Source organism: Heloderma suspectum, chromosome 4 (genome assembly GCF_057233095.1).
Source record: "Heloderma suspectum isolate Gila_16-S chromosome 4, 16-S_ref, whole genome shotgun sequence".
In the NCBI taxonomy this organism is placed as follows: domain Eukaryota; kingdom Metazoa; phylum Chordata; class Lepidosauria; order Squamata; family Helodermatidae; genus Heloderma; species Heloderma suspectum.
In genome coordinates this window covers 217,553,700-217,580,991 of record NC_139461.1, presented here as the reverse complement: position 1 = coordinate 217,580,991, position 27,292 = coordinate 217,553,700, and the positions used below count along the sequence as shown (strand labels likewise).

Sequence of the window (27,292 nt, the reverse complement as noted above, 5' to 3'; positions counted from 1 at the left end):
ATTAGTTACACCGCTAATAGTTATGGGTGTAAAAAAGCCTGAAATGAATCTTAAAATGCATTTCTTGTTCACAATTTAGCCTTGAATATAGCTAAGGGTGGGATCGGGGAGGGGGGGGAGGAGTTTGGACACTGAAGGTAATGGTGGCATGATCTTGGAGCTCCCTGCCCTCAGGAAATATTTTAAGCTGAGAAAGGTTATCTAAAAAGAAAATAACTCCTGGAAACAAAACTCCAGACACCTGTAAATGAATGTATTAGGAAGAACTGAAAGTGGAATAAAATACTTCTTTAAATCAGCAAATAAACAACTGCAAGAGGAAGTCAGGACTGGAGGGATGGCTGTATCATATCAAAAGAACTGACTAAGCAATTAACAACACTCAGACAAGATTTATTGACTGCCTGGAAATACATCCTGGAAGATAAATTCAGGCAATTGCAAGATGGGATGAAAGAAACAAAAGCTGCAGTTTCAGAGAATGCAGACAGGCTTGACGCAGATGAGGTACAAATTAAATATTTAAGAAAGCTAATTGAAGAGAATAGCTTAAAGAATGAAGATTTGTCCAATAGAAATTGTAGGAAAAATATACGTATTTGTCGAATTATGGATACTGTTAAAGAATTTATAGTGAAATAGCTCACAGAACTACTTCCTGCATGTCAATGAAAAATAGATGATCTTGAAAGAGCTCATTGGGCGCTAGGACCCAGAAGGTTAGAAACAAACATTCCACAGCACATTATAGTCCGTTTTGCAAACTATTCTTTTGCAAAGGAAAAGATAATGAAAGAAATGCAGCTAATGAAAGAAATAAAATATATGGACATGCCTATGATGTTTTTACAAGAATTAGGTCCAGACATACTACAGAAAAGGAAAAATCTAGGTGCATTTACAAGAAAACTTTGAGAGGAAGATATTAAATATTTCTGGGGCTTCCTTTCAAACTGACAATAATACATAAAGGGAAAACATATCTGCTAACAACCAAATATGGGATTGAGGGACTGTTTTGAGGGTTAAAGACAGAAATTCCATAAGAAGAAAAAGGGGAAGAAAGGACTGCAGATGACCAGAGAGATGTTTCAGATGGCAAGGGGGAAGAGATATGGTGGCCGACTACCAGAATAAAAAGAAATAAGGAGAAAACAATAGCAAATGTTTCTACAAGAGAGTTAAGGGGTGGGGGCACGAAGGAGAAAACAAAGGAATAAATATGGATTGAGTTATAAACAGGAGGAGATGAAATAAGTATTGGCCAAAACAAAAAGGAAAAGAAAAAGAAACAAATGAGGGCAAGGGAATCTAAGGCCAGGAACCAGTTTAGGAAGCAGTAAATTGGCTGACCACCCCAGAGAGGATAAGGAAGTTAAGTTATCCTCTCCTACTGTTCACGTTTTGTTCTTTTTTTATTGTTTGTGTTTCTGTCTCACAACTTTTCCCTTTAAATTTGTAAATTTGTCTAATTTTATTTATTTATTACATTTATATCCCGCCTTTCTTCCTCTTGCAAGGAACCCAAGGCAGCATACATAATCTTCCTCCTCTCCATTTTATCCTCACAACAATAATCCTGTGTGGTAGGTTGGGCTGAGAGTCTGTGACTGGCCTAAAGTCACCCAGTGAGCTTCCATGGCCAAGTGAGGACTAGAACCCAGATATCCCAACTCCCAGTCCAACATAAGCTTTGGAAATACAGTCAGGGCCAGAAATATTGGAACAAGGATAACTGTTTTGGCAGTTGGCCACTGTACACCACCACATTGAAGTTGCAAGGAAACACACCCAGATGGGAGTGAAGTCAGGACTTTCAGCTGTAATTCAAGGGGTGGGGCACTAACCATTCAGGAACTACAGCCAGTGGCATACACACACACACATCTCATTGGTGGCTCCTAAGTAATGGAACAAACAATATCATCTCAAACTTAAGGATCACCTTTAATACCTGGATGAAAATCCTTTGCAGTCAATGACTGCCTAAAGTCTGGAACCCATGGACATGACCAAATGCTGAGTTTCCTCCCTCGAGATGCTTTGCCAGGCTTTTACTGCAGCTGCCTTCAGCTGCTGCTTGTTTGTGGGTCTTTCTGCCTTCAGTCTTGTCTTCAGTAAGTGAGAAGCATGCTCTATTGGGTTGAGATCAGCTGACTGATTGGCCATTGAAGAACATCCCACTTCTTTGCCTTGAGAAACTCTTGGGTAGCTTTTGCTGCACGTTTTGGGTCATTATCCATCTGCAATATGAAGTGGCATCCTATCAGTTTGGCAGCATTCGGCTGAATCTGAGGAGAAAGTATAGCCCTATACACTTCAGAATTCATCCTGCTGCTTTTATCAGCACTAAGGTCATCAATAAACACCAGTGACCCAGTTCCATTGGCAGCCATACATGCCCATGACATAACACTGCCTCTCCCATGTTTGACAGATGATGTGGTATGCTTTGGATCATGAGGTGTTCCTTTCCTTCTCCATACTTTTCTCTTCCCATCATTCTGGTACAAGTTAATCTTGGTCTCATCAGTCCAAATAATCTTATTCCAGAACTGGGCAGGCTTTTTAGGTGTTTGCTGGCAAAGGCCTTTCTGTTCTTGACTGTTACCAGTGGTTTGCACCATGTTGTGAAGTCTCTGTATTTTATTTATTTATTTATTTCATTTCTATACCGCCCAATAGCCGAAGCTCTCTGGGCAGTTCACAAAAACTAAAACCAAACAACACACAATAAAACAATTTAAAATATATAGAACATTAAAACCACAATATAACAATACAACCACAATAAAACCTAGCAGCAGTACAGGAGTTTAAAATACAGATTTAAAACAGCAAAGATAAAAATTTAGAAAGCTAAAATGCCTGGGAAAATAAAAAGGTCTTCACCTGGCACCGAAAGGAGTACAATGTAGGCACCAGGTGAACCTCACTAGGGAGCTCATTCCAGAGCCGGGGTGCCACAACAGAAAAAGCCCTCCTCCTAGTAGCCACCCGCCTCACTTCCTTTGGCAGGGGCTCACGGAGAAGGGCCACTGATGATGATCTTAAGGTCCGGGCAGGCACATATAGGAGGAGGCGATCCTTCAGGTAACCTGGCCCCAAGCCGTTAAGGGCTTTGGATTTTAACACCAGCACTTTCAATCGGGCCCGGAAATGGACTGGCAGCCAGTGCAGCTGGAAAAGTACTGGCGTAATATGAGCTCGCAGGCCAGTCCCTGTTAACAATCTTGCTGCCCTATTTTGGACCAGCTGAAGTTTCCGGACCGTTTTCAAAGGCAGCCCCACGTATAACGCATTGCAGTAATCCAGACGAGAAGTTATCAGAGCATGGATAACTGTAGCTAGGCTATCTCTGTCCAGATAAGGGTGTAGTTGGTATACCAGCCTAAGCTGATAAAAAGTGCTCCGTGCCACTGAGTTCACCTGTGCCTCAAGTGACAGTTCTGGATCCAAGAGCACCCCCAAACTACGAACCTGATCCTTTAGGGGGAGTGCAACCCCCTCCAGAACAGGTTGAATATCACCTAGCCAGGCAGACAAACCACCCACTAACAGTACCTCCGTCTTGTCTGGATTGAGTTTCAGTTTATTAGCCCTCATCCAGTCCATTACTGTGCCCAGGCACTGGTTCAGAACAGCCACTGCCTCAGCTGGTTTTGATGAGAAAGAGAGGTAGAGCTGGGTGTCATCCGCATATTGATGGCACTTCAGGCCACACCTCCGGATAACCTCCCCCAGCGGTTTCATGTAGATGTTAAACAGCATGGGGGATAAAATAGAGCCCTGTGGAACCCCATGGCACAATTGCCAGGGCACAGAGCAATAATCCCCCAGCACCACCTTCTGGAATTGGCCATCCAAGTAGGAGCGGAACCACTGTAGTGCAGTGCCTCCAACTCCCAACCCAGGCAACCTATCCAGAAGGATACCATGGTCGAGAGGTCCAGGAGAATCAATAGGGTCGCACTTAAATATTAAGATATAAAATACACAACAGTTTAAAAGAATATAAAAAAGATAAAAGAGATATTTACATTATTAATATTAATTGAATATTTACATTCATAAAGCCGTCTCTTGACTGTAGATGTTGACAATGACATGCCTACCTCCTCAAGAGCTTTCTTGACCTGGCTTAGGGATGTACGAAACTCCCCTTACCTGGCTCTGCCAGGTTCCGCTGGGGGGGGGGAGGTGCTCCCCCCCCCGGAATCCTGGCTAGCTGGCTCCACTCCGCGGGGATTCCGCGGAGCCACTGGCCGGCTCCGCCAGCAGCCGGACATCTGGCCGCTGGCTAGTAGGGACGCAAATGGCGGCGGCCGTCACCGCCGCTGTTTGCGTCCCTGTAGTCAGCCGTGATAGGCTACGTAAACTCTTACGTAGCCTATCACGTCCAGCTTAAAAAAAACCGCGTACGCAAATGGCGGCAGTTACGGCCGCCACCATTTGCGTTCCTTATTTTTGGCCATCTTAGTCTACGTAAATATTTACGTAGACTAAGATGGCGAAAATAAGGGGGAACGCAAATACCGTCTGCTACGTAAATCTTTATGTAGACTACCCGGGCCCAAATAAGGAACGCAAATGGCGGCGCCCATGGGCGCCGCCATTTGCGTACGCGCTTCCCCCCCCCCCCCAATGTCACTCGTGATAGGCTACGTAACGATTTACGTAGCCTATCACGGCTGACTTTGGAAATCTAGCCGTGATAGGCTATGTAAATTGTTACGTAGCCTATCACGTGTGAGTGTTTTTGCAGAGTTGTTGCAGAGGCTGACTCGCTCACTCCTCCCCTAGCAGCCCCCAGAGCCCCCCCAACCTCTTCTGCAAATTGCCCCCCTGAATGGGGGCCAATTTTCAGGAGAGGGTTTTGGAGGGGGGACTCTATGGGCTGCTAGGAGAAAGGGGAACCCCCCAAATCAGGCAGCAGTATCTATGAATGTGAGCTCTGCCTGCTAGTAGAATGATACCTTTGGTACAACCTATGATGTTTATATTTGTGGTTTGTTTTGTTAAACAGAGAAGTCACAAGGCACTTCTCCCACCATATGTTCTCACTGATACTGCTGCTGTAATACTAGTCTAGAAACCTGGCTATAGGCTTCAGGTTATATTCTGCACATGTTCATTAATATCAGTCTGGATTTGTGCAGGTGGACGATGGGGGTGGTGTTTTTATTTTTAGGAACTTGTCAACCAGCAATGAGTGAATATGTTTTGGAGTACCTTTTCCCAAAAAAGTTGCCTGAGTGGTAATTGTGAGAGACAGGCTACTATGTTCCTTTTTGCAAACTAGCCTGTGTCTCACAGAGACCACATGGGCAGCTTTTTTGAAGAAGGCAGTCTGTAGAGCATCTCTGTCTAGTGCAGCCTCCCCCAATCTGGGGTGCTTCCAAACAAGGCACACCCTGCCTTATTCATAGAATTTTCTGGGGATCCAAATGACTTTGTCTTCCATTTGTAACCCTCCCTTGTTAATCTGTTAAGGAGAAAAAGACAGATCAGCTGCACAGTATGTTTTAAGTGATAGCACTAGGAGCCCTTTTCACCACCAGACACATCCGCAGCTGAGTGTCCTTTCGGCTTTGGCGCAGCCGCTTCACTCTTTCTGGCGCTACTTGGAAATACCCTCTGCTCTTCCCCAGTAGTATATTGGACACCTTCCGACCTGAGGGTCTCATCTTCCGGCGTCATCTCTTTTAGCCTTGTGATACGTTCCATGGGGTTTTCTTGGCAAGAATACTGGAGAGGGTTGCCATTCCGATGCTGTAAAGAACAATATTGTTGAGGAACCTGGAATGTCAGATCAATGAATCAAGGTAAGCTGGAGGTGGTCAAACATGAGATGGCAAGATTGAACATCGACATCTTGGGAATCAGCGAACTAAAATGGACAGGCATGGGTGAATTTAATTCAGGTGACCATCATATCTACTACTGTGGGCAAGAATCCCTTAGAAGAAATGGAGTAGCACTCATAGTCAACAAAAGGGTGGGAAAAGCAGTACTGGGGTACAATCTCAAAAACAATAGAATGATCTCAGTACGAATCCAAGGCAAACCATTCAACATCACAGTAATTCAGGTCTATGCCCCAACCACTGAGGCTGAAGAAGCTGAGGTTGATTGGTTCTATGAAGACCTACAACACCTTCTAGAACTAACACCAAAAAAAGATGTCCTCTTCATCATAGGGGATTGGAATGCTAAAGTAGGAAGTCAAGAAATCACCGGGATAACAGGCAAGCATGGCCTTGGTGTACAAAATGAAGCAGGACAAAGGCTAATAGAGTTTTGCCAAGAGAACACACTGATCATAGCAAACACTCTTTTCCAACAGCACAAGAGGCGACTGTACACATGGACATCACCAGATGGTCAATATTGAAATCAGATTGATTATGTTATTTGCAGCCAAAGATGGAGAAGCTCTATATAGTCAGTAAAAACAAGACCTGGAGCTGACTGTGGCTCAGATCATGAGCTTCTTGTTGCAAAATTTCATCTTAAATTGAAAAACGTAGGGAAAACCACTAAACCATTCAGGTATGACATCAATCATATCCCTTATGAATATACAGTGGAGGTGAGGAATAGATTTCAGGGATTAGACCTGATAGATAGAGTGCCTGAGGAACTATGGACGGAGGTCCGTAACACTGTTCAGGAGGCAGCAACGAAATCCATCCCAAAGAAAAAGAAATGCAAGAAAGCCAAGTGGCTGTCTGATGAGGCTTTACAAGTGGCTGAAGAAAGAAGGGAAGCAAAAAGCAAAGGAGAAAGGGGAAGATATATCCAACTGAATGAAGAGTTCCAGAGAATAGCAAGGAGAGACAAGAACACCTTCTTAAATGAACAATGCAAAGAAATCGAGGAAAACAACAGAATGGGAAAGACTAGAGATCTCTTCAAGAAAATTGGAGATCTCAAGGGAACGTTTTGTGCAAAGACAGGCATGATAAAGGACAAAGAAGGCAGGGACCTAACAGAAGCAGATGAGATTAAGAAGAGGTGGAAAGAATACACAGAAGAACTATACAGGAAAGATCTGAATGGCCATGACAGTGCAGTCACTGAACTTGAGCTGGACATCCTTGAGAGTGAAGTCAAGTGGGCCTTAGGAAGCATTAGTAACAACAAAGCTAGCGGACATGACAGTATTCCAGCTGAGCTATTTTAAATCCTAAAAGATGATGCTGTTAAAGTGCTGCATTCAATATGCCAACAAATGTGGAACACTCAACAGTGGCCACAAGACTGGAAAAGGTCAGTTTACATTCCAGTTCCAAAGAAGGGCAATGCCAAAGAGTGTTCATACTACCGCACAATTGCACTCATTTCACATGCCAGCAAGGTGATGCACAAAATCCTACAAGCTAGGCTTCAGCAGTATGCGAACCGAGAACTACCGGAAGTACAAGCTGGGTTTCGAAGAGGCAGAGGAACTAGAGATCAAATCGCCAACGTTCGCTGGATCATGGAGAAAGCAAGAGAATTCGTCTATTTCTGCTTCATTGACTATGCTAAAGCCTTTGATTGTGTGGATCACAACAAACTGTGGCAAATTCTTAAAGTGATGGGAGTACCAGATCACCTTATCTGTCTCCTGAGAAACCTGTACGAGGGTCAAGAAGCAACAGTAAGAACCAGACATGGAACAACCGATTGGTTCAAAATTGGGAAAGGAGTACGACAAGGCTGCATATTGTTGCCCTGCTTATTTAATTTATATGCAGAGTACATCATGAGAAATGCCGGGTTGGATGAATCACAGGTCGGAATTAAGATTGCCGGGAGAATTATCAACAACCTCCGATATGCAGATGATACCACCCTAATGGCAGAAAGTGAAGAGGATCTAAAGAGCCTCTTGTTGAGGGTGAAAGAGAAGAGTGCAAAAGCTGGTTTGAAACTCAACATTAAAAAAACGAAGATCATGGCATCTGGCCCCATCACTTCCTGGCATATAGAAGGGGAAGAAATGGAAGCAGTGACAGATTTTACTTTCTTGGGCTCCAAGGTCACCGCAGACGGTGACTGCAGCCATGAAATTAAAAGACGCTTGCTCCTTGGGAGGAAAGCTATGGCAAACCTAGACAGCATAGTAAGAAGCAGAGACATCACCTTGCCGACAAAGGTCCGTCTAATCAAAGCTATGGTTTTCCCAGTAGTAATGTATGGCTGTGAGAGCTGAACTTTATATAACGAAGGCTGAGTGCCAAAGAATTGATGCTTTCGAACTGTGGTGCTGGAGAAGACTCTTACGAGTCCCCTGGACTGCAAGGAGGTCAAATCAGTCAATCCTAAAGGAAATCAACCATGAGTGCTCATTGGAAGGACAGATACTGAAGCTGAAGCTCAGATATTTTGGCCACCTAATGCGAAGAGAAAACTCTCTGGAAAAGACCCTGATGCTGGGAAAGACTGAGGGCAAAAGGAGAAGGGGACGACAGAGGATGAGATGGCTAGATAGCATCACCAATGCAATGAATATGAACTTGAGCACACTCCAGGAGAGAGCGCAGGACAGGAAGGCCTGGCATGCTATGGTCCATGGGGTCACAAAGAGTCGGACACGACTGAATGACTGAACAACAACAACAACAACTAGGAGCCCTCCACATAGAAGCCTTTTGGTCTACAACTTCAGTCATCCCTGAGCATTGCTCATGCTGGCTGTGGCTGCTGGTAGTTGTAGTTGAAACATCTGGAGGGCACCAGGTTGGGGAAGGGTTGTCTAGTGAAAAGCCCTCAGTGAGATATTTCTAAAAAGAAAGAAAACAGAAAATGCCAGGGCTTACTACAGTGCTCGAGTCTTAGCAGCTAGACTCTCAGAATATGCTTTTCCATGTGCTCACAAATATTGTATGACTGAATTTGGGGGGCGGGGTATGTGTTTACTTAATGAATACCCTGAATAATAATATGCCCGAAAGACTAAGCTTCTCGCTGCTCTCGTACCAATGATGTTTGGCTGTTAACACGAGTGTGCGTAAAGGTGCAAGTGGCGTCTGTGTTTCGGATTTCAGGGGCTCAAGCCGCGCACGCGTTGATGGCAGGTGCGATACCGGCGCTTCAGTAAGCCAAGCAAGGGTCCCAAAGGGCTGGGGCACATAAGTCCCCATCTCCAAGGGGCCTCGGAGGCGCTGAGGAGAGAGACTCGGGCGCCACGTGACGCTCACCCCAGCCTTTGGCCAGCAGCGCTTCCCGCGTCGCCAGCAGCGAGTGCTGCCACCGGACAGGTAACAAGAGCGGAAGCTGCAGTATTTCCCGCCTGTTGCTTGTCCTCACAAACGTCGCACGCCCGCGCGCCGTTCTCAAGGCGCTCTCTCTCGCTCGCTCGCTCGCTCATTCTCAGCAGACGGCGCCGACGCTGAGCTGGCTGGGATAAAGGCCGAAGGGGGCTGGAGGAGAGGGGAGCTATGGTTCCTTTGGCAGCCGGTGAGAGCGTGGGGATTTAGGGGAAAGGGCGGGCCACGGAGGAACAGGAGGAGGGGTCAGTTCCTTCTCCCTCCCTCTTCCACCCCTTGTGTGGAAAGAGCGACCGTGAAACTAACTGACAGCCACAGCAAAAGGTACGTGCGTTGTCCTCCTCCTCCTGCGGCGTCCTGGCTGCAGGAGCCCTATCGTTTGGCAGCGCGTGCGCTTGGGAGCAGGCGCGTTAGTGGGCGCATATATGCGCCAACACAGCATCTCCAACTACCCCATAGAAGCGTTGTTCGCGCGTTTGCTTGCTTGGGTCGAGTAAGTGGTGTGGCTGTCGGGCTACTTTAACTCTGGGTACCTAAGTGGTGTTTGGGACTGCAACAGACAGTACTTCTGAGTAAACATGTTTAGGACTGCGCACACGGTATAAGGATGCTTCAGAAAGACCGCATGCCCAGAAAGAAGTTCTGGGCGTGAGGTGGATGGAGGCAGAGAAGGCAAATGGTCCTGGAAGACCATCAGCTGTTAGGACTGGAGGTGATTTGCCAGGCAATGAAATCTGGTGTGTGTGTGTGTGTGTGTGTGTGTATGTATGTGCTTGTGGGTAACAGAAGGTGCAGCAGTTTTAGGGAAATCACCCAGGAGGAACTAGCTCCAAGTGACATTTGCAGCTGTGAGTATATTCAACATAGTGTCTCCTAAGTTAAGTTTTAGATCTCTTCAGTCTGCATCAGCAAAGCTTGAAAAGAGGAGAGACGATGCTTTCAGCACTTTCATGGTTTGGCCATCTTAAATTAGTATTTCTCTGTCCTGAAAAGTTTTAATGGCAAGGACTGCAGCACAGTTGATGAAAAAAGAAAAGAACAAATGCCTGGAAAAATAAATTGGGGGGAAAGGTGGTGATGATCATTGGTAAGTGTCCCATTGGGAATATCACTAAAGCTGTAATGAACAACTATCTTAGCCTAGCTAGAGAGTTGGCACTTTGGGTATTTTCACACATCAGGCTTATCTGAGTTATTGCATCTGTAATGCTGATGAAAGACCTACTACTCCAACCTACTTTTTGTAACATCTTGGCTGACAAGATCTGGAGATCTCAGAATCTTGCACGTTTTTGTCACTGTTTGGGTGACCTAATAAAGGTATTACACTAATATGAATTTTGGAACTACTGTGTATGTATGCCTTGATATGTTTATCACATTTACATCCCACACTTCCTGCATGAGCTGCTGGTAGTGTACATAGGATTTATCACAGCAAGGATAAAAGGTTGGACATAAGAGTGGCAGCCCAAAACTGTCCTGTAAGCTTCCTGATGCCTGAGTAGGGATCTTGAACCCAGAGGTACTTGGTCCAAGTCCAACTCGCAGATTGGCTTTGGACATTTGATTTCAAGATTGTCTTTCTTGTCTTCCTGCCCCAAATTAACAATATGCATATGATGGCACACAGTGAGAAAGACTGTAAAGAGCTTTTAAGTGCAGTGTGTGAAAGTGAACTTAAATTAATTTAGCTGAATGGATCAAGTACTTGAGTTCAAATAGTTTTGTGGGTTGTCAGCCACATGTCTGTCTGCCTGCAGGTGAAGTAGACCTCTGATTCTGACAAACCTCAGTAGTCTGGTCTTTAAAGAGAATGTTTATTTAGCTGGATTATATATTAAATATTTTTGTGCAGTGAAAGAAATACCTTCTTCTAAACTTGTTCAAAGCTTGTCACATTCGCGAGTGTTCAAAATATTAAGTTAAAGGAAGGTGTTTTGCTCTCCTCCTTCTACTAGAGCAATAATTATGCTGTGTGAATACTGCTAGTGTGCAGTGAAAAATAAATTAAATAATGAAGGGCTCCCATAAGCCCAAAGTACTCATCCTCTCAGAGGCTGTTTGCTATGTTTCTGTATCATTCAGTGTTCTGGGCTTGCCTCCTTTCATCAGACTTCACTTAATTTATCACTTTGGATGGGCCTGGATCATTTAATCACTTCCAATGCGTAGATGCAGCAAAGGCCATCCAAGAAATCAGAGAGGCTGCTCATTGCATCTCTGAATAAATCACAGTTTTAGGCATGCCTTCTTTAGCCATGCACAGATCCTTGACTCATGAACAAACACAGCAGGTGGGCTTCCTTTGGGGCCAGGTAATTCTTACTGTTATAACTTTGTAACTATTTTAGGATGTATGAGTGAAATATGCCTCCAAGTCATGCTAATAAAATCATTGGTGGTTTTCGTAATAAACACGATTTCAAGTTATTCTTAAATATTAGAAGTTCTGAAAATTACTTTTAGGAAATAAGTGGAAATTGCACCATGGTTTGTGTATGTGGTTTGCTCATGTGAGAAGGAATATTCTTTTAAGGGAGAGTACTCTTCACTTTGAAGAACTCTGGTGACTTTACTAGCCTGCTCTATGGCCTGCTGGTGCTGTTGTTAAATGTCAGGTTGGTTAATAATAAGATCTCCTCTCCCATGACTTGATTGTCGATGAAGAGGCCAACCTGGTTTATATAACCAAGACCTGGCTTAAGGAGTTGTGAGGAGTTAGTCTCTCCAGATATGCTCTCCAGGGTACTTGGTTCAACACCAGAATAGGTTAGTGGTCTGGGGAGGGGAGAGTTGCTGTAGTTCAGCCTTTCCCACCTGGTTCCTTTCAGATGTTTTGGGCTACAAGTCTCAGCATTCCTATAACTCTCAGCATTCCTGGGCTGATGGGAGTTGAAGCCTAAAACATCTGGAGAGCACCAGGTTGGGGAAGGCTATAGGAATTCCATCTTTCTCTCCAGTCTTACTGTTCATGCAAGTGCCAATCTAGAGTGTCTGTATCTTGTGTTGGGGCACCTGAGACAGATTAGGGATTCTGTTGGTGTACCAACCAACCCACTCACTGCCCATCAGTCTCCCTGCCTGAGCTGATAGAGGTGGTGTCAGATTTGGTGCTGAGGACTCTGAGAATGATGGTTCTGGGGGACCTCAATATCCATGCCAGGCTGCCATGTCCTGAGCAGCACAGGACTGCCATGACAACCACAGCATTGTCCCAACATCTCATCAGCTGAGCACATGTAGCTGGTCACATTCTAGATTAGGTGTTCTCTACTGTACGGGGGGGGGGGGCTGAAGGTGGGGTATTTTATATCTATTCCTTTGTAATGGTCAGACCACTTCCTGCTGAGATTTAGGCTTGCAGTAACTATTCTTCTCTGCAGGGGTAGGGGACATATTAGGATGGTCTGCCCTGAGAGGCTAAGAGACGCCCTGAGAGATTCCAGAGGGGTCTGGGGAATTCTGGCTAGTATGGTTGGGTGTACCTGTGTGTTGAGGGACCTGATCACACTGTGGAATACAGAGGTGATACTTGTAGTACATCTATGCTGAGGGCGATAAGATGACTGGAATGCATGAAGAGGAAAACTTGTCCAGAATCTGACTGAACATGAATAAGAACTCATTATCAAGCCTACTCTGTGGCAGTGATCGAGGCAAATAATCTTCTCTCTCTCCACCACCACCATTGCATTCCCTCAGGGTCATCCAGTGAAGTTTTTTTCAAGTGGTTTGGGGCCTTTTGTGTTCTGACCCAGTGGGAGATCTGATAGAACCCTTGGTTCTATCTGATTGCCATGTTCGCAAGGATCTTGTGTACTTGGAGTATGACATTGAGGGGAGGATATCCCCAAGAATGGAGCAGGCTCCTGCTCAGCAAGTGAGCTCCCTGAGAGTGTGGTTGGCTTCTCCGCCATTCCTTTTGGCTCTGCTTCCAATGCTCATTTCCAAATAGCGGCTTTCAATTGGTCAGAATTAATTCGCCTTGCCTGCTTTGAAAGGCCTTGGCAATGAGGACAAGCCTCAACAATGTGCCCTTCTCTGAGGCAAAAAAGGCAAAGAGAACACCTGTCAGAAGGTGATAATTTAGCTCCACAATGGAACACTTTCTAAATGGCACCTTAAGGGCCATATGCCTGTGAGGGAGATCGTGAAATTGTAAAAAAACAAAAACCAATAGAAATAAAAACAACACAAAGTTTAAAGAGAGAAATACTTGGATAGGTAAGAAGAAAGATAGAATAAATCCTCAGCTCTGAAACACTTTCAGATTTAAATGAATGCAAGAGAAATTCCCTGACGAGGCTGCCAGAATGGTGGTCAAAAGAGAACTGAGAGCCGGTGTGGTGTAGTGGCCAGAACATTGGACTGGGAGTTGGGAGATCCAGGTTCTAGTCCCCACTCGACCATGGAAGCTCACTGGGTGACTTTGGGCCAGTCACAGACTCTCAGAGCAACCCACCTCACAGGTTGCTTTGGGGGGGGGATAAAATGGAGAGGAGGAGGATTATGTATGTTGCCTTGGGTTCCTTAAGGAGGAAAAAAGGTAGGATAGAAATATAATAAATAAATATGTGGGAACCTGCTTGGGACGTGAGTGCTAGGATAGTGGGGGAAGGGTTACCACCAAAACTCCTCAGCTATAGAAGTCTCCCAGATGGAGGCTCCACACAGGTGCAAAGCCCATATGTGTGATGCACAGAGGCCACGAAGAAGAACGAAGGATAGGGAGTTACTGTACAAAATAGTGGTGTCAGATATCTGTGGTGGGACTATTTCATACATCACTTTTCATCATTCAGTGACTGTTAACATAAAGTAAAAGCCTCATTATCCCAGACATGTTGCACTTTGCAAGCAATGAACATGAATATCTGAACTCATCCTCACATAAGAGCCAAAGGGGACTTCCATGTGTTCTAATTCTAATCCAGGGACTGGTAATATATGAATTGAACCTTGTGCTTATATGTTCCCTCTCCCTTCATATATTCTGATGGATTTTTTAAATACATCAGTAGCGTCTGTTTTCTGCAGGTTGCATAAGCCCTCAAAACCAGGATTGCAAATTAGGATCAAACTACTATTTGGAATCCTAGTTTTCAGAGATCACACAAACCACAGTTTTCTGGTTTGGAGGTATGTAGTGGCAAACTGTGGTTTCCACAAAAGCAGAAGTAACTGATTAAAACATAACATGCTGTGGGAAGAGGGAGGGAGAAGAGAGAGTGCATGAACATAAGGCCCATTGATGTGATATATGAAACAACCCTCCATGTTATCCTAACAATGGATAGGATTATCCTAACACGGAAGTTTGTAGAGCCACACATATCACATGAAAGTAGTTGTTTCTTGGTAAACGTGGCAATTCTGTAATCGTGTGGGTGAAAAATCCATGAAAACTATAATTGATTACTCCAATCACAGTGATGCAGTTCTCCCATCTTTCAAAGTTTACAGAATTGCAGCCAGTTCGTCCATCCAAGTTTGGCCTGATATTATGACCATCTCTCAGTGCTGGATATATACTGATAAACTAAGGCTGCAATCCTAAATGCACTTACCAGGGAATAAGCCCCACTGATTACAATAAAATTGAACCAGACAGTATAACTATTATGAGCAGAAAATTTACTTTTTAAAAAACAAACTGAGTTTCTGAGGCCTTTTATAGATTCAGAACACTTTTTGTAATGTTCTGCCACATATCTAACAAAGAGAGGGGAAAAACGAATAATACGGAACAGCCTAATTTGTAGAAGTCTGGACTGACTCCCAGTTCCCAAAGAAATCAATGGGAGATGCAAGTAGTTAGTAGTTATGAAGATCAGGATACATGCCTATTATATCCATATGTATTATTGGTAGGATTTCAGAGTTAACTATTTAATATTCAAATGCAGCTGTGCATAATATTTGTTTTTAAAGATAGTTTGGGTGCTCACAGTACTATGTTCCCATTTCATGTTAATTTACAGCTGTTGATTTTATTTCACAATCTCTTTGTGGTGTTAGTACATAAATGGAGGAGAACTAAGGTTGCAATTTTCACTGCACCCCACTCTTGTAAGGTGTGCCTTTGGTCATTGGTAGTTTGGAGTTTATACTACTGCTGGAAGGTCCAGTAATATTTTAGTGCTGTTTTTCCTAGGGTGGTTCTGAAATAGAATGTAACTACTAACTCATCCTTGGCAGAAGTAGTTGGATAGTGTTGTTGTAGGAAAAGAAGTATACTTCCTCATTCAGTGCAAGAGAAGAATATAGCATCTGCTCCAAATTTGTAGATACTTTTGCCAACTCTTGTTTTGGACTAAGGTCCTAATCTTAGAGTTCAGCATAGAAATTACTTCTAAAACATTATAATTGTTTTTGAATTCTCAGTTATCAAAGACACAATCTTTCTGTCTTTGTATTGTGAGGAAGGCCTGCAAGAATCAGTATTTTCCTGCAAAATTTGTTAGAATACATTAATACCCCAATTAAGAATTTTATGTTAGAAATTTAAATGTGAATTAATTTCATGTTGTCTCTTCATTTGAATATTTATAAAAATATCATTTTTGGTAGGGCTATTGATAGTTTTTAAAGAAAAAGTTAAATTCACATTCAAAATGTCAAACTGTTATGGTTTTACTTTGTTTGAGCTATCTGCTTATAGTTCAGTACTTTGAGAGCCTTTGGCCTCCTGTTTACTCCCTACAGCAGATAAAAACACTTCTAAACTTCTAAGATGGTTTGGTGCTTTTCAATCCAGGTTTACTACTAACAGTAATTATACAGAAATCTTTGAATACATTTTTCTTTTATTGATACAAATATAAATTCCCAATTAAAATAAAAGTAGTAAAGTATTTAAAAGCAACTAAAGTTGTATTTCCTAAGCATTTCTTGCTGTTACAAAAGAGAGCATTGCTGAGCCCATTTTGCTTACCAAGACTTCTCTATCAAGTTGTCTGGCAGTATCACAGTCAGTGAGCTTCAGTATCAAAGAAGCTATGTGACCCCCGATTCAGACCATTTTTATACAGTTTCTAAAATATTACTTCACTGCCAATATGTCAATACTAACTGCTGTTTCATAAATCTAAGTTCACAATCTTGACTTATAAAAGAATCTGTCATGATCAAAGCACATATACAAAAACTTAACGTACACTTTTCAAGTTAGATACAGTTTTGATATATGTCTTTGGCAAAGCGATTTCTTATTCAAAATTTACTAATTAAACCTAAGTATATAAATTTTTCTAGACATCTATATATCAGACTTAATGTTTATACCTTACACGATATATTTTCCTCATTAATTGATAAGTGAAAACTTTTAAGTTCACTCTGCCCTGAATAATACAGTTCGATGTCTCTCCATGTCTCACATAATCCTTTTCATCTTTAGTGAGGAGTTATAATTCAGCATTTTATTATTTTATTTATTATTTAATTTATTAATCGCCCATCTGGCTAGTCACCCAGCCGCTCTGGGCGATGTACAACATACAGTAAAACAATAAAATTCTACAATAAAAACATTTTCTAAAATACCCTAACCCACCCCAAATGCCTGCCTGAACAGCCAGGTTTTTAATGCACGACGGAAGCTCATTAAAGAGGGGGCATGACGGAGTTCCCTAGGGAGGGAGTTCCACAGAGTGGGGGCCACTACAGAAAAGGCCCTCTCCCTCGTCCCCACCAGTCTAGCTGTCCTGGCTGATGGGACAGAGAGAAAGCCATCCGAGGCTGATCTTGTTAAGCGACCTGTCTGGTGCTCCTGGAGGCGCTCCTTAAGATAGGCTGGGCCGGAACCATATAGGGTTTTAAAGGTCAAAACCAACACCTTGAATTTGGCCCGGAAAACAACTGGTAACCAGTGCAACTCCTTCAGCACTGGAGTGATGTGATCTTGCTGGCGGCTGCCTTTAATCAGGCGAGCCGCCGTATTCTGTACCAGCTGCAGCTTCCGAACCGTCTTCAAGGGTAACCCCACGTAGAGCGCATTACAGTAGTCTAAACGAGAGGAGACCAGGGCATGTACTACCGATGGGAGCAGATGGTCGGGAAGGAAGGGGCGCAGCTGCCGTATCAGATGGAGTTGATACAGCGCTGTCTGGCTCACAGCTGACACCTGAGCCTCCATGGACAGCTGGGAGTCCAAAATGACCCCCAGGCTGCGGACCTGGTCTTTCAAGGGTAGCCGTACCCCATTCAACACCAGGTCAACATCCCCTAGCCTCCTCTTGTCTCCCACCAAAAGTATCTCGGTCTTGTCAGGGTTCAGCTTTAGCCTATTCCTCCCCATCCAGCCACTCACCATCTCCAGACATTCGGACAGGAATTCTATGGCCAACCTTGGCGAAGATTTGAATGAGAGGTAGAGCTGCGTGTCATCCGCATATTGATGACACTGCACCCCAAACCTCCTGATAATAGCCCCCAGCAGCTTCACATAGATGTTAAATAGCATCGGGGAGAGGATGGAACCCTGTGGCACCCCACAAGTGAGTGGCCACGGGTCCGAAACCTCCTCTCCCAGTGCTACCCTCTGGTACCTGCTGGAGAGGAAGGACCAGAACCACTGCAATACGGTGTCTCCAATGCCTAACCCCTCCAGGTGGTCCAGGAGGATACCGTGGTCAACGGTATCAAAAGCCGCTGAGAGGTCGAGGAGAACAAGGAAGGAGCATTCACCCCTATCCAGAGCCCTCCTCATATCATCTACCAAGGCGACCAAGGCCGTTTCTGTCCCATGCCCAAGCCTGAAGCCCGACTGAAATGGGTCTAGATAATCAGTTTCTTCCAAGTGTGCCTTCAACTGCACCGCCACCACCCGCTCAATCACCTTGCCCAAAAATGGCAGATTTGAGACTGGGTGAAAGTTGTTCAGAACTTGAGGATCCAAGGAGGGCTTCTTTAAGAGCGGTCTTATCACTGCCTCCTTGAGGGCTGATGGCATCACCCCCTCCTCAAGGGAGGCGTTCACCACCGCCTTGATCCCCTCACCCAGTCTCTCTCTGCAGCTCATAATGAGCCAAGATGGGCAAGGATCAAGTAAGCAGGTGGTCGGCCATACCGATGAAAGCACCTTGTCCACTTTATCAGGAGGAAGAAGCTGGAACCGATCCCACAAAACCGGTTTGCCACAGGCCGCCTCTTGCTCACTAACTGTATCCACAGCGTGCAGAGTAACACACCTAATCTGATCAATTTTATCTGCAAAGTGCCTTGCCAAGGCCTCACAGGAGGCCTTAGAATGCTCCAGTGGTTCTGGAGCCACAGGACCGACCAGGCCCCGGACCACTTGGAACAGCCTCCTGGGACAGCACGCTGCAGACGCGATGGAGGCAGCATAATATTCCTTTTTTGCTGCCTTCACCGCCACGTGATAGGCTGAAGATACAGCTCTAGCCCGTGTCTGATTTTCTCTCTGAAAATCTCCAGATTTTCTCTCTGGATATTATCCAGACTGCTTTGCCAATTACCTTTCGATAATGATTACCTAAAGTTCATTGTGAACTCAGTTCGTATCTTCCCGATTGGTACCAGTTACTTTATTATTTATTTAATTCTCTGGATTCCTAATTACCTTTTATGTAACATGCTTAATTGCCCAGGGCCTGCAACTCAAAGATGACAGAATTTGCTTTTCTGTGTGTGAGTGTGTGGGAAATAGTCACTTTCTTCAGTAATCATTTTGAGCACGTAGAGAACTGTGCCACCAACCTTTTGTGGCAAATCTATGACAAAACTTTTTCTTGCAGTATTTCTATATTTTTTTGAAGTCCTTTCGTCCTTGATTTGATATTTTTAGGGTTTAAGATTTTGGGGTTTAAGATTTTGAAATCTTCATAGTATCGTAGAAGAGTAGGGTTGGAAGGGGCCTGTCAGACCATCAAGTCCAACCCCCTTCTCAATACAGGAAGGAAAGTAAAGGTTCCTCCTGTGCAAGCACCGAGTCATTGCTGACTCCTAGAGGGACGCCGCTTGCGCTGGCGTTTTCATGGCAGATTGTAGCGGGGTGGAGTCAAAGTATCCCTGACAGATGGCTGTGCAGCTTCATCTTCAATGCCTCTAGTGTGGGAGAGCCCACTATCTCCCTAGGTTCCATTGTCATCTTGCTCTAACAGTCAGGAAGTTTCTCCTGATGTTCGGCCGGAATCTGGCTTCCTGTAACTTGAGCCCATTATTCCGTATCCTGCACTCTGGTATGATTTTTATTTCTGTGTGTGCAGTCCCCTAACTTATTGGTGTTGGGGAACTTCAGTGTACATTCAGAGGCCATCCTCACGGGGGACTTCAGGACTTCATGGAGACCATGGCTTCCTGGGAGCTGTACTCTATTCTAACTGGGCCCACTCATGTAGCCGGTCATGCACTAGACCTTGTGTTTGTTTCTGGAGAAGCGAGGAGTGATCTGGAAGTCGGGGGTATATCCACCATGTCATGGTCAGATCACCTTGTCATGATCAGATCACTATCTGGTGACGTTGGACTTCTCGGTTCCACAACCCCTCCACAGGGGTGGAGTAATGGTCCGTCCCAGGGTTCTTATGGATCCAAGTGGATTCCTGAATGTGCTTGAGGATTCTCTGGAGCATGCAAACGGCCACTCGGTCGAGACCCTGGTGGGTGCCTGGAATGCTGCAATCACTGGGGCATTAGATTGGGTGGCTCTGAAACGCACTCTCCCCCGAACAGGGTTCGAACTGCACCATGGTTCAATCCATGGTTACGAGCCCTGAAACAGGAGGTGAGATGACTAGAGCACCGGTGGCGGAAGTCTCGCACCGAAGACGATCAGACATGGGCTAGAGCTGTATCTTCAGCCTATCACGTGGTGATGAAGGCAGCAAAAAAGGAATACTATGCTGCCTCTAACAGGTCCGCAGCCTGGGGGTCATTTTAGATTCCCAGCTGTCCATGGAGGCTTAGGTGTCAGCCGTGAGCCAGATAGCGTTGTACCAACTCCATCTGATCCAGCGGCTGCGCCCCTACCTTCTTGACCACCTGCTCCCATTGGTAGTACATGCCCTGGTCTCCTCTCATCTAGACTACTGTAATGCGCTCTACGTGGGGTAGATGGTTGAAGATGGTTTGGAAGCTGCAGCTGGTGCAGAACACGACAGCTCGCCTGATTAAAGGCAGCCACCGGCGTGATCACATCACTCCAGTGCTAAAGGAGTTGCACTGGTTACCAGTTGTTTTCTGGGCCAAATCCAAGGTGTTGGTTTTGACCTTTAAAACCCTATCTGGTTCTGGCCCAGCCTACCTCAAGGAGCACCTCCAGCAACACTAGACAGGTCGCTTAACAAGATCAGCCTTGGATGGCCTTCTCTCTGCCCCATCAGCCAGGACAGCTAGGCTGGTGAGGACAAGGGGGAGGGCCTTCTCTGTGGTGGACCCCACTCTGTGGAACTCCCTCCCTAGGGAACTCCACCATGCCCCCTCTTTAATGAGCTTCCGCCATGCACTGAAAACTTGGTTATTCAGGCAGGCATTTGGGGTGGGACTAAATACGATCCCTGGGGAAGGAAACGGCAACCCACCCCAGTATTCTTGCCATGAAGACTAAATGGATCAGTACAACCAGTGATATGTCAGTATACCATCGGAAGACGGGACTCCCAGGTCGGAAGATGGTCAGAATGCTACTGGGGAGAAACAGAGGATAAATTCAACTAGCCCCAGATGTGATGATGCAGCTAGCTCAAAGCTGAAAGGACGGCTAGCAGCCGATGGTGCTGGTGGTGAACGACAAATCTGATGTTCTAAAGATCAACACACCATAGGAACCTGCAATATAAGATCTATGAGCCAGGGCAAATTGGATGTGGTTATTGGGGAGAGGTCAAGATTAAACATAGACATTTTGGGTGTCAGTGAACTGAAATGGACTGGAATGGGCCACTTCACATCAAATGAGCACCAGATCTACTACTGTGAACAAGAGGACCACAGAAGAAATGGAGTAGCCTTCATGATTAATAATAAAGTGGCTAAAGCAGTGCTTGGATACAATCCAAAAAATGACAGAATGATCTCAATTCGAATTCAGGGTAAGCCATTTAACATCACAGTGATCCAAATATACGCCCCAACCACAGATGCTGAAGAAGCAGAAGTAGATCAGTTCTATGAGGATCTGCAGCACCTACTGGATAGTACGCCAAAAAAAATGTTATTTTCATTACAGGAGACTGGAATGCTAAGGTAGGTAGTCAAATGACACCTGGAATTACAGGCAAGCATGGTCTGGGAGAACAGCATGAAGCAGGACATAGGCTGATAGAATTTTGCCAAGGCAACTCACTGTGCGTAACAAACACTCTCTTCCAACAACCTAAGAGACGACTTTATACATGGACTTCACCAGACGGTCGACACCGAAATCAGATTGACTACATCCTTTGTAGCCAAAGGTGGCGGACATCTATGCAGTTGGTAAAAACAAGACCTGGAGCTGATTGTAGTTCAGATCACGAACTTCTTACTGCACAATTTAGAATCAGACTAAAGAGAATAGGGAAGACCCACAGATCAGTTAGATATGATCTCACGAATATTCCTAATGAATATGCAGTGGAGGTGAAGAATAGATTTAAGGGACTAGATTTAGTAGATAGGGTCCCGGAAGAACTATGGACAGAAGTTCGCAACATTGTTCAGGAGGCGGCAACAAAAAACGTCCCAAAGAAAAAGAAAACCAAGAAGGCAAGATGGCTGTCTGCTAAGACACTGGAAGCAGCCCATGAAAGAAGGAAAGCAAAAGGCAACAGTGATAGAGGGAGATGTGCCCAATTAAATGCAAAATTCCAGAGGTTAGCCAGAAGAGAGAAGGAATTTTTTCTAAACAAGCAATGCGCGGAAGCGGAAGAAGATAATAGAATAGGAAGGACAAGAGACCTCTTCCAGAAAATTAGAAACATTGGAGGTAAATTCCAGGCAAAAATGGGTATGATCAAAAACAAAGATGGCAAGGACCTAACAGAAGCAGAAGAGATCAATAAAAGGTGGCAAGAATATATGGAAGATCTGTATAGGAAGGATAATATCGGGGATAGATTTGACGGTGTAGTCAGTGAGCTAGAGCCAGTCATCCTGAAGAGTGAGGTTGAATGGGCCTTAAGAAGCATTGCTAATAACAAGGCAGCAGGAGATGATGGTATCCCAGCTGAACTGTTTAAAATCTTGCAAGAGGATGCTGTCAAGGTGATGCATGCCATATGCCAGCAAATTTGGAAAACACAAGAATGGCCACCAGATTGGAAAAAATCAACTTATATCCCCATACCAAAAAAGGGAAGCACCAAAGAATGTTCAAACTATCGAACAGTGGCACTTATTTCACATGCCAGTAAGGTAATGCACAAGATCTTGTAAGGTAGACTCCAGCAATTCATGGAACGCGAATTGCCAGATGTACAAGCTGGGCTTAGAAAAGGCAGAGGAACTAGAGACCAAATTGCCAATATCTGCTGGATAACGGAGAAAGCCAGAGAGTTTCCGTAGTAACCTATGGCTGCAAGAGCTGGACCATAAGGAAGGCTGAGAGAAGGAAGATAGATGCTTTTGAACTGTGGTGCTGGAGGAAAATTCTGAGAGTGCCTTGGAAGATCAAACCAGTCCATACTCCAGGAAATAAAACCAGACTGCTCATTGGAGGGAATGATATTAAAGGCAAAACTGAAGTACTTTGGCCACATCATGAGAAGACAGGATACCCTGGACAAGATGCTGATGCTAGGGAAAATGGAAGGCAAAAGGAAGAAGGGCTGACCAAGGGCAAGATGGATGGATGATATTCTGGAGGTGATGGACTCGACCTTGGGGGAGCTGGGGGTTGCGACGGCTGACAGGAAGCTCTGGCGTGGGCTGGTCCATGAAGTCACGAAGAGTCGGAAGTGACTGACCGAATAAACAACAACAAAGGGTATTTTTAAATAACGTTTTAATGTATAATTCTATTGTATTAAATTGTACTGTTGTACATCACCCAGAGTGGCCGGGTGACTGGCCAGATGGGTGATTAAGAAATTTAATAAATAAACAAACAAATAAATATAATGATCGAGAAGAGATCCTGGCCTTCCTCTCAGTGGCGGCCTTCCTCTCAGTGGCAGCCTTTCAAGTACTTGAACAGCACTATCATATCTCTCCTCAGTCTTCTCTTGTCAAGGCTAAATATGCCAGTTCTTTCAGTCTCTCCTCATAGGGCTATGTTTCCAGTACCCTGATCATCTTCATTGCCCTCCTCTGAAACTTTTCCAGTTTGTCTGCATCCTTCTTAAAGTGCAGTGCCCAGAACTGGACATAGTACCTCAGATGAGGCCTAACCAGTGCTGAGTAGAGGGGAACTAGTACTTCCTGGGATTTGGAAGCTGTGCTTCTATTAATGCAGCCCAAAATAGCATTTGTCTTTTTTGCAGCCACATCACATTGATGGCTCATATTCAGCCTGTGATCGACAACAATTCTAAGATCCTTTCGCTTGTAGTATTGTTGAGCCAAATATCCCCCATCTTGTAACTGTGCTTTTGGTTTCTTTTTCCTACATGCAGGACTCGCATTTCTCCTTATCAAATTTCATTCTGTTTTCTGCCCAATGCTCCAGTCTATTAAGATCACTTTGAATTTTGTTTTTGTCTTCGAAGGTATTACGTATCCCACCCAATTTTGTGTCATCTGCAAATTTGAGCAGCATTCCCTGCACCTCCTCCTCCAAGTCATTAATAAAAATGTTGAAGAGCACTGGGCCCAGGACTGAGCCCTGCAGTACTCTGCTCGTTACCTCTCCCCAATTTGAGAAGATCCCATTTGTTAAGCACTCTTTGAGTCCGATTCTGTAGCCAACTGTGGATCCACCTGATAGTTGTTTAATCTAGCCCACTTTGAGCTAGTTTGCTCATCAGGATATCATGGGGCACTTTGTCGAAAACTTTGCTGAAGTCAAGTTATATTATGTCCACAGCATTCCCACAGGCCACAAGGCAGGTTACCTGATCAAAAAATGAGATCAGATTAATCTGGCAGGGTTTGTTCTTGACAAATCCATGTTGGTTTTGAGTAATCACTGCATTATTTTCAAGGGGCTTTCAGATTGATTGCTTTATAGTCTGCTCCAGAATTTTCCCAGGGATTGATGTCAGACTGACTGGTCCGTAGTTCCCAGGTTCCTCCCTTTTACCCTTTTTGTAGAAAGGGTCAACATTAGCCCTCCTCCAGTCATCTGGCACATCACCCATCCTCCATGATTTCTCAAAGATAATAGACAGTGGTTCTGAGAGTTCTTCTGCCAGTTTCTTTATTGCTCTAGGATGCAGTTCATCTGGCCCTGGAGATTTGAACTCATTCAAAGTAATTAGGCGTTCCTTGACCATATGCCTATCAATCTCAAGCTGCAATCCTGCCCCTTCAGCCTGTACTTTGCCTTTGCCAGGGAGGTCATAGATCCTCTAAAACTTCAGTTTTGTTCGCATCTAAATTTCTCCATTGCAGATTAATAGACTGTCATAAACCATGCAGTTGTGCCTGGGAGACCACAAGTGGATCATCTATGCCTTAAATGATATGGGATGAAGAAGGTGAAGAGGAGACACAGAAATTACCTTTATTATAGTCTTAGGTGTATACTTAAGCCAATTGGCTTTTCAGATTTCTTTCATTATACAGAATCAAAGAATTACCCATCACAAAATCAAAGTGATTTTCTCTGTCAGTATGATATTTGGCATGGCAGTTCCACTACAAAGGATATAATCTGCTCAAATATCAGAAATGGCCAGTGAAGAATGGCTGAGTTACAGCAGTTTTAAAAGTTTGGTTTCAGGTATAGATGTCCCATATTCCCTACTGTTTTTGTGCCAGCCCAAAATGTATCTTACTTTTTTCCCTCATGGTAGTTTAGATTCTGTCAACAATTGAAGGGTATTGCGCAGGGGGTCTCTCTCTTGCTAGCTGTTTTAACAAACTGTTGTAGATTCCTAAAGTTGGGAGGTTTCAAGAATCAGCCATTTAACTAAGGGCAAGTTATTCGGCACATGAATAATTAGAAGGTAACAATTTGACAGCCACTGTCCCAGTTCCCATGGCAACACCAACAAGCACCAATCATGGAGCAGTATGGTGACAATACTCCCATCCCCTAACCTTTAGAGGATTACGGCTGAAAGACCAAGGGAAAATGTGAGTATATGGAGAATATGTTGTAAGCAAGCACAATATGTGAGACTGTAGAAAACATTTATTGCTTATATGGTGTAGAAGTTAAGGTACACATCTGAACTGAACAATGTCCGTGCAGTTTTTTACATGAGTGTTGCATGAGTGAGTTTGTGAGTGCCTTATCTCTTTTCTTAAACCAAAAAATAATTTATCCATTGCCATCAGTTTACATACTGTTTCAAGCATAAGCATGATAGATGGGTCACTGGCTCAAGGTGCTTTAATGTAAAGTCTGTCGACAGAGAGAATAGAAGGAGAGGTGGGAGGGGATGTCTTCTTAATGCTTCCTGAAATAACATTAAGGGCACAATCCTATTGGGATAGGCGTCTGCCTCTGAACTTGGAGGTGACCGCCTATTCAATGCAGGGCAGGAGAAGAGGGGATCATCCGCTCCACGCTTCAGCCTCCCTGCATTCGCGGCTAGACAGCCGATTTCGGCTGTCTAGCCATGGGAAGTCGGAGCAGGGAGTGGGGGCAGACTCCAGACGGTGTATAGGAAGCATCGGAACAGCACTTCCGCCCTCCCCGTCCCGACACACCACCAGGAACGCCCCATTTTTGCCACTCTGAGCTCCTCTTCCAAGTGCGGAGCAGGGGCTGTTCCACACTGCCTATGAGGCAGTGCAGGAGAGTGTGGAGGTCAGTTCTCAGGGAACCGACCTATCTTATGGCCATCTAGCCGCTGATTAGCAGCCATAGGATTGCGCCCTATTAAAATCTTATATTAAAACGAATTGAAGGCTGTCATTTCCAAAGCAGTTGAAAAGGTTATGAAAGATATTAATAAAGAAAAAAAAAACATATTCTGAAATCCACTGAATGATTAAAGCTTCCGTCCTCCTTGGGGCTTACTTCTGAGTATACATTTATAGACATGTATCGGATTGCACTATAGTGCAATCTTCAGGCCCTCAGTACCATGCAGGCCCTCAGTTTCTTCAGCAAAACTAAAGGGCTGTTTAGTTGCCCATTTGAATAAGTCTAATGAACAGTGAAAAAAATTCTCTCTCTCTCTCTCTCTCTCTCTCTCTCTCTCTAGCTACAGGCATGATTTTCCTTTCTAGCTACCATTTATTCTTTCATTCTGTAAGTTCTTTTTTGTCCCTAAACCACTTGTGGCAGTGGAGTTCAAACTAACTATGTTCAGAACCACTTTTCACATTGATCCATCTTCTGCAAAACCTATACATTGCTGAGGCCTCTGGGGTATGTTAAAGGCTGTTCTGTTAGTTTGCCAGAGGCACTGATGAAATCTTTGGAAACTGAATTGTGGAGAAACAGGATAACTATTTTATTATTTATTGATAATATTGTAGTCACCCACAACTGAGATAAAAATTCACCATAGAATGTGCCCAAGGGTGAAATCCAATGTTGTGTGGGCACAAGTCTACTCACACATTGGGACTTTCCCCCCCATGCAGCCCCATGCCCTCACCCTGCCAATTTGCTCCAGAGAGTCTCCAACTCTCTGGAGCAGATTTTGAGGGCAGGCAGAGGGCTGCAGTATGGGGGTGGGAGGAAACTGTTCCATCTGTGGGAAAACATAATTGAATACCACCCCAAGACTCTCCTCTGGTTGGGCTTTCCAGGGGAATGATTGGTACTAGCAGACAAATTATTTTTCTCCAGCAATTTACTCACCATTAGTGATCTTTCTCATTACAGAATACATGATTTTGCTGTTGTTCAGTTGTTAAGTCATGTCCGACTCTTTGTGACCCCATGGACCGTAGCATGCCAGGCCTTCCTGTCCTCCACTCTCTCCCAGAGTGTGCTCAAGTTCATATTCATTGCATCAGTGATGCTATCT

General features: G+C 44.4%; 1 protein-coding gene across 2 annotated transcripts in view; it reads left to right on the top strand.

Annotated features, from left to right (window-relative positions):
- Nucleotides 1–398: 398 nt before the first annotated feature.
- LEPR (leptin receptor) overlaps nt 399–27,292 on the top strand; it is a 93,674-nt gene continuing 66,780 nt past the window's right edge. The window contains exon 1 of one of the 2 annotated variants that reach the window (XM_084848247.1): nt 399–507. In XM_084848247.1, the coding sequence (XP_084704373.1) occupies nt 482–507 (26 nt within the window). In that variant the 5' untranslated portion in view covers nt 399–481. Of the gene's footprint in view, nt 508–9,534; nt 9,582–27,292 lie in introns of those variants that run through there. The other variant, XM_084848250.1, reaches the window with a different exon arrangement.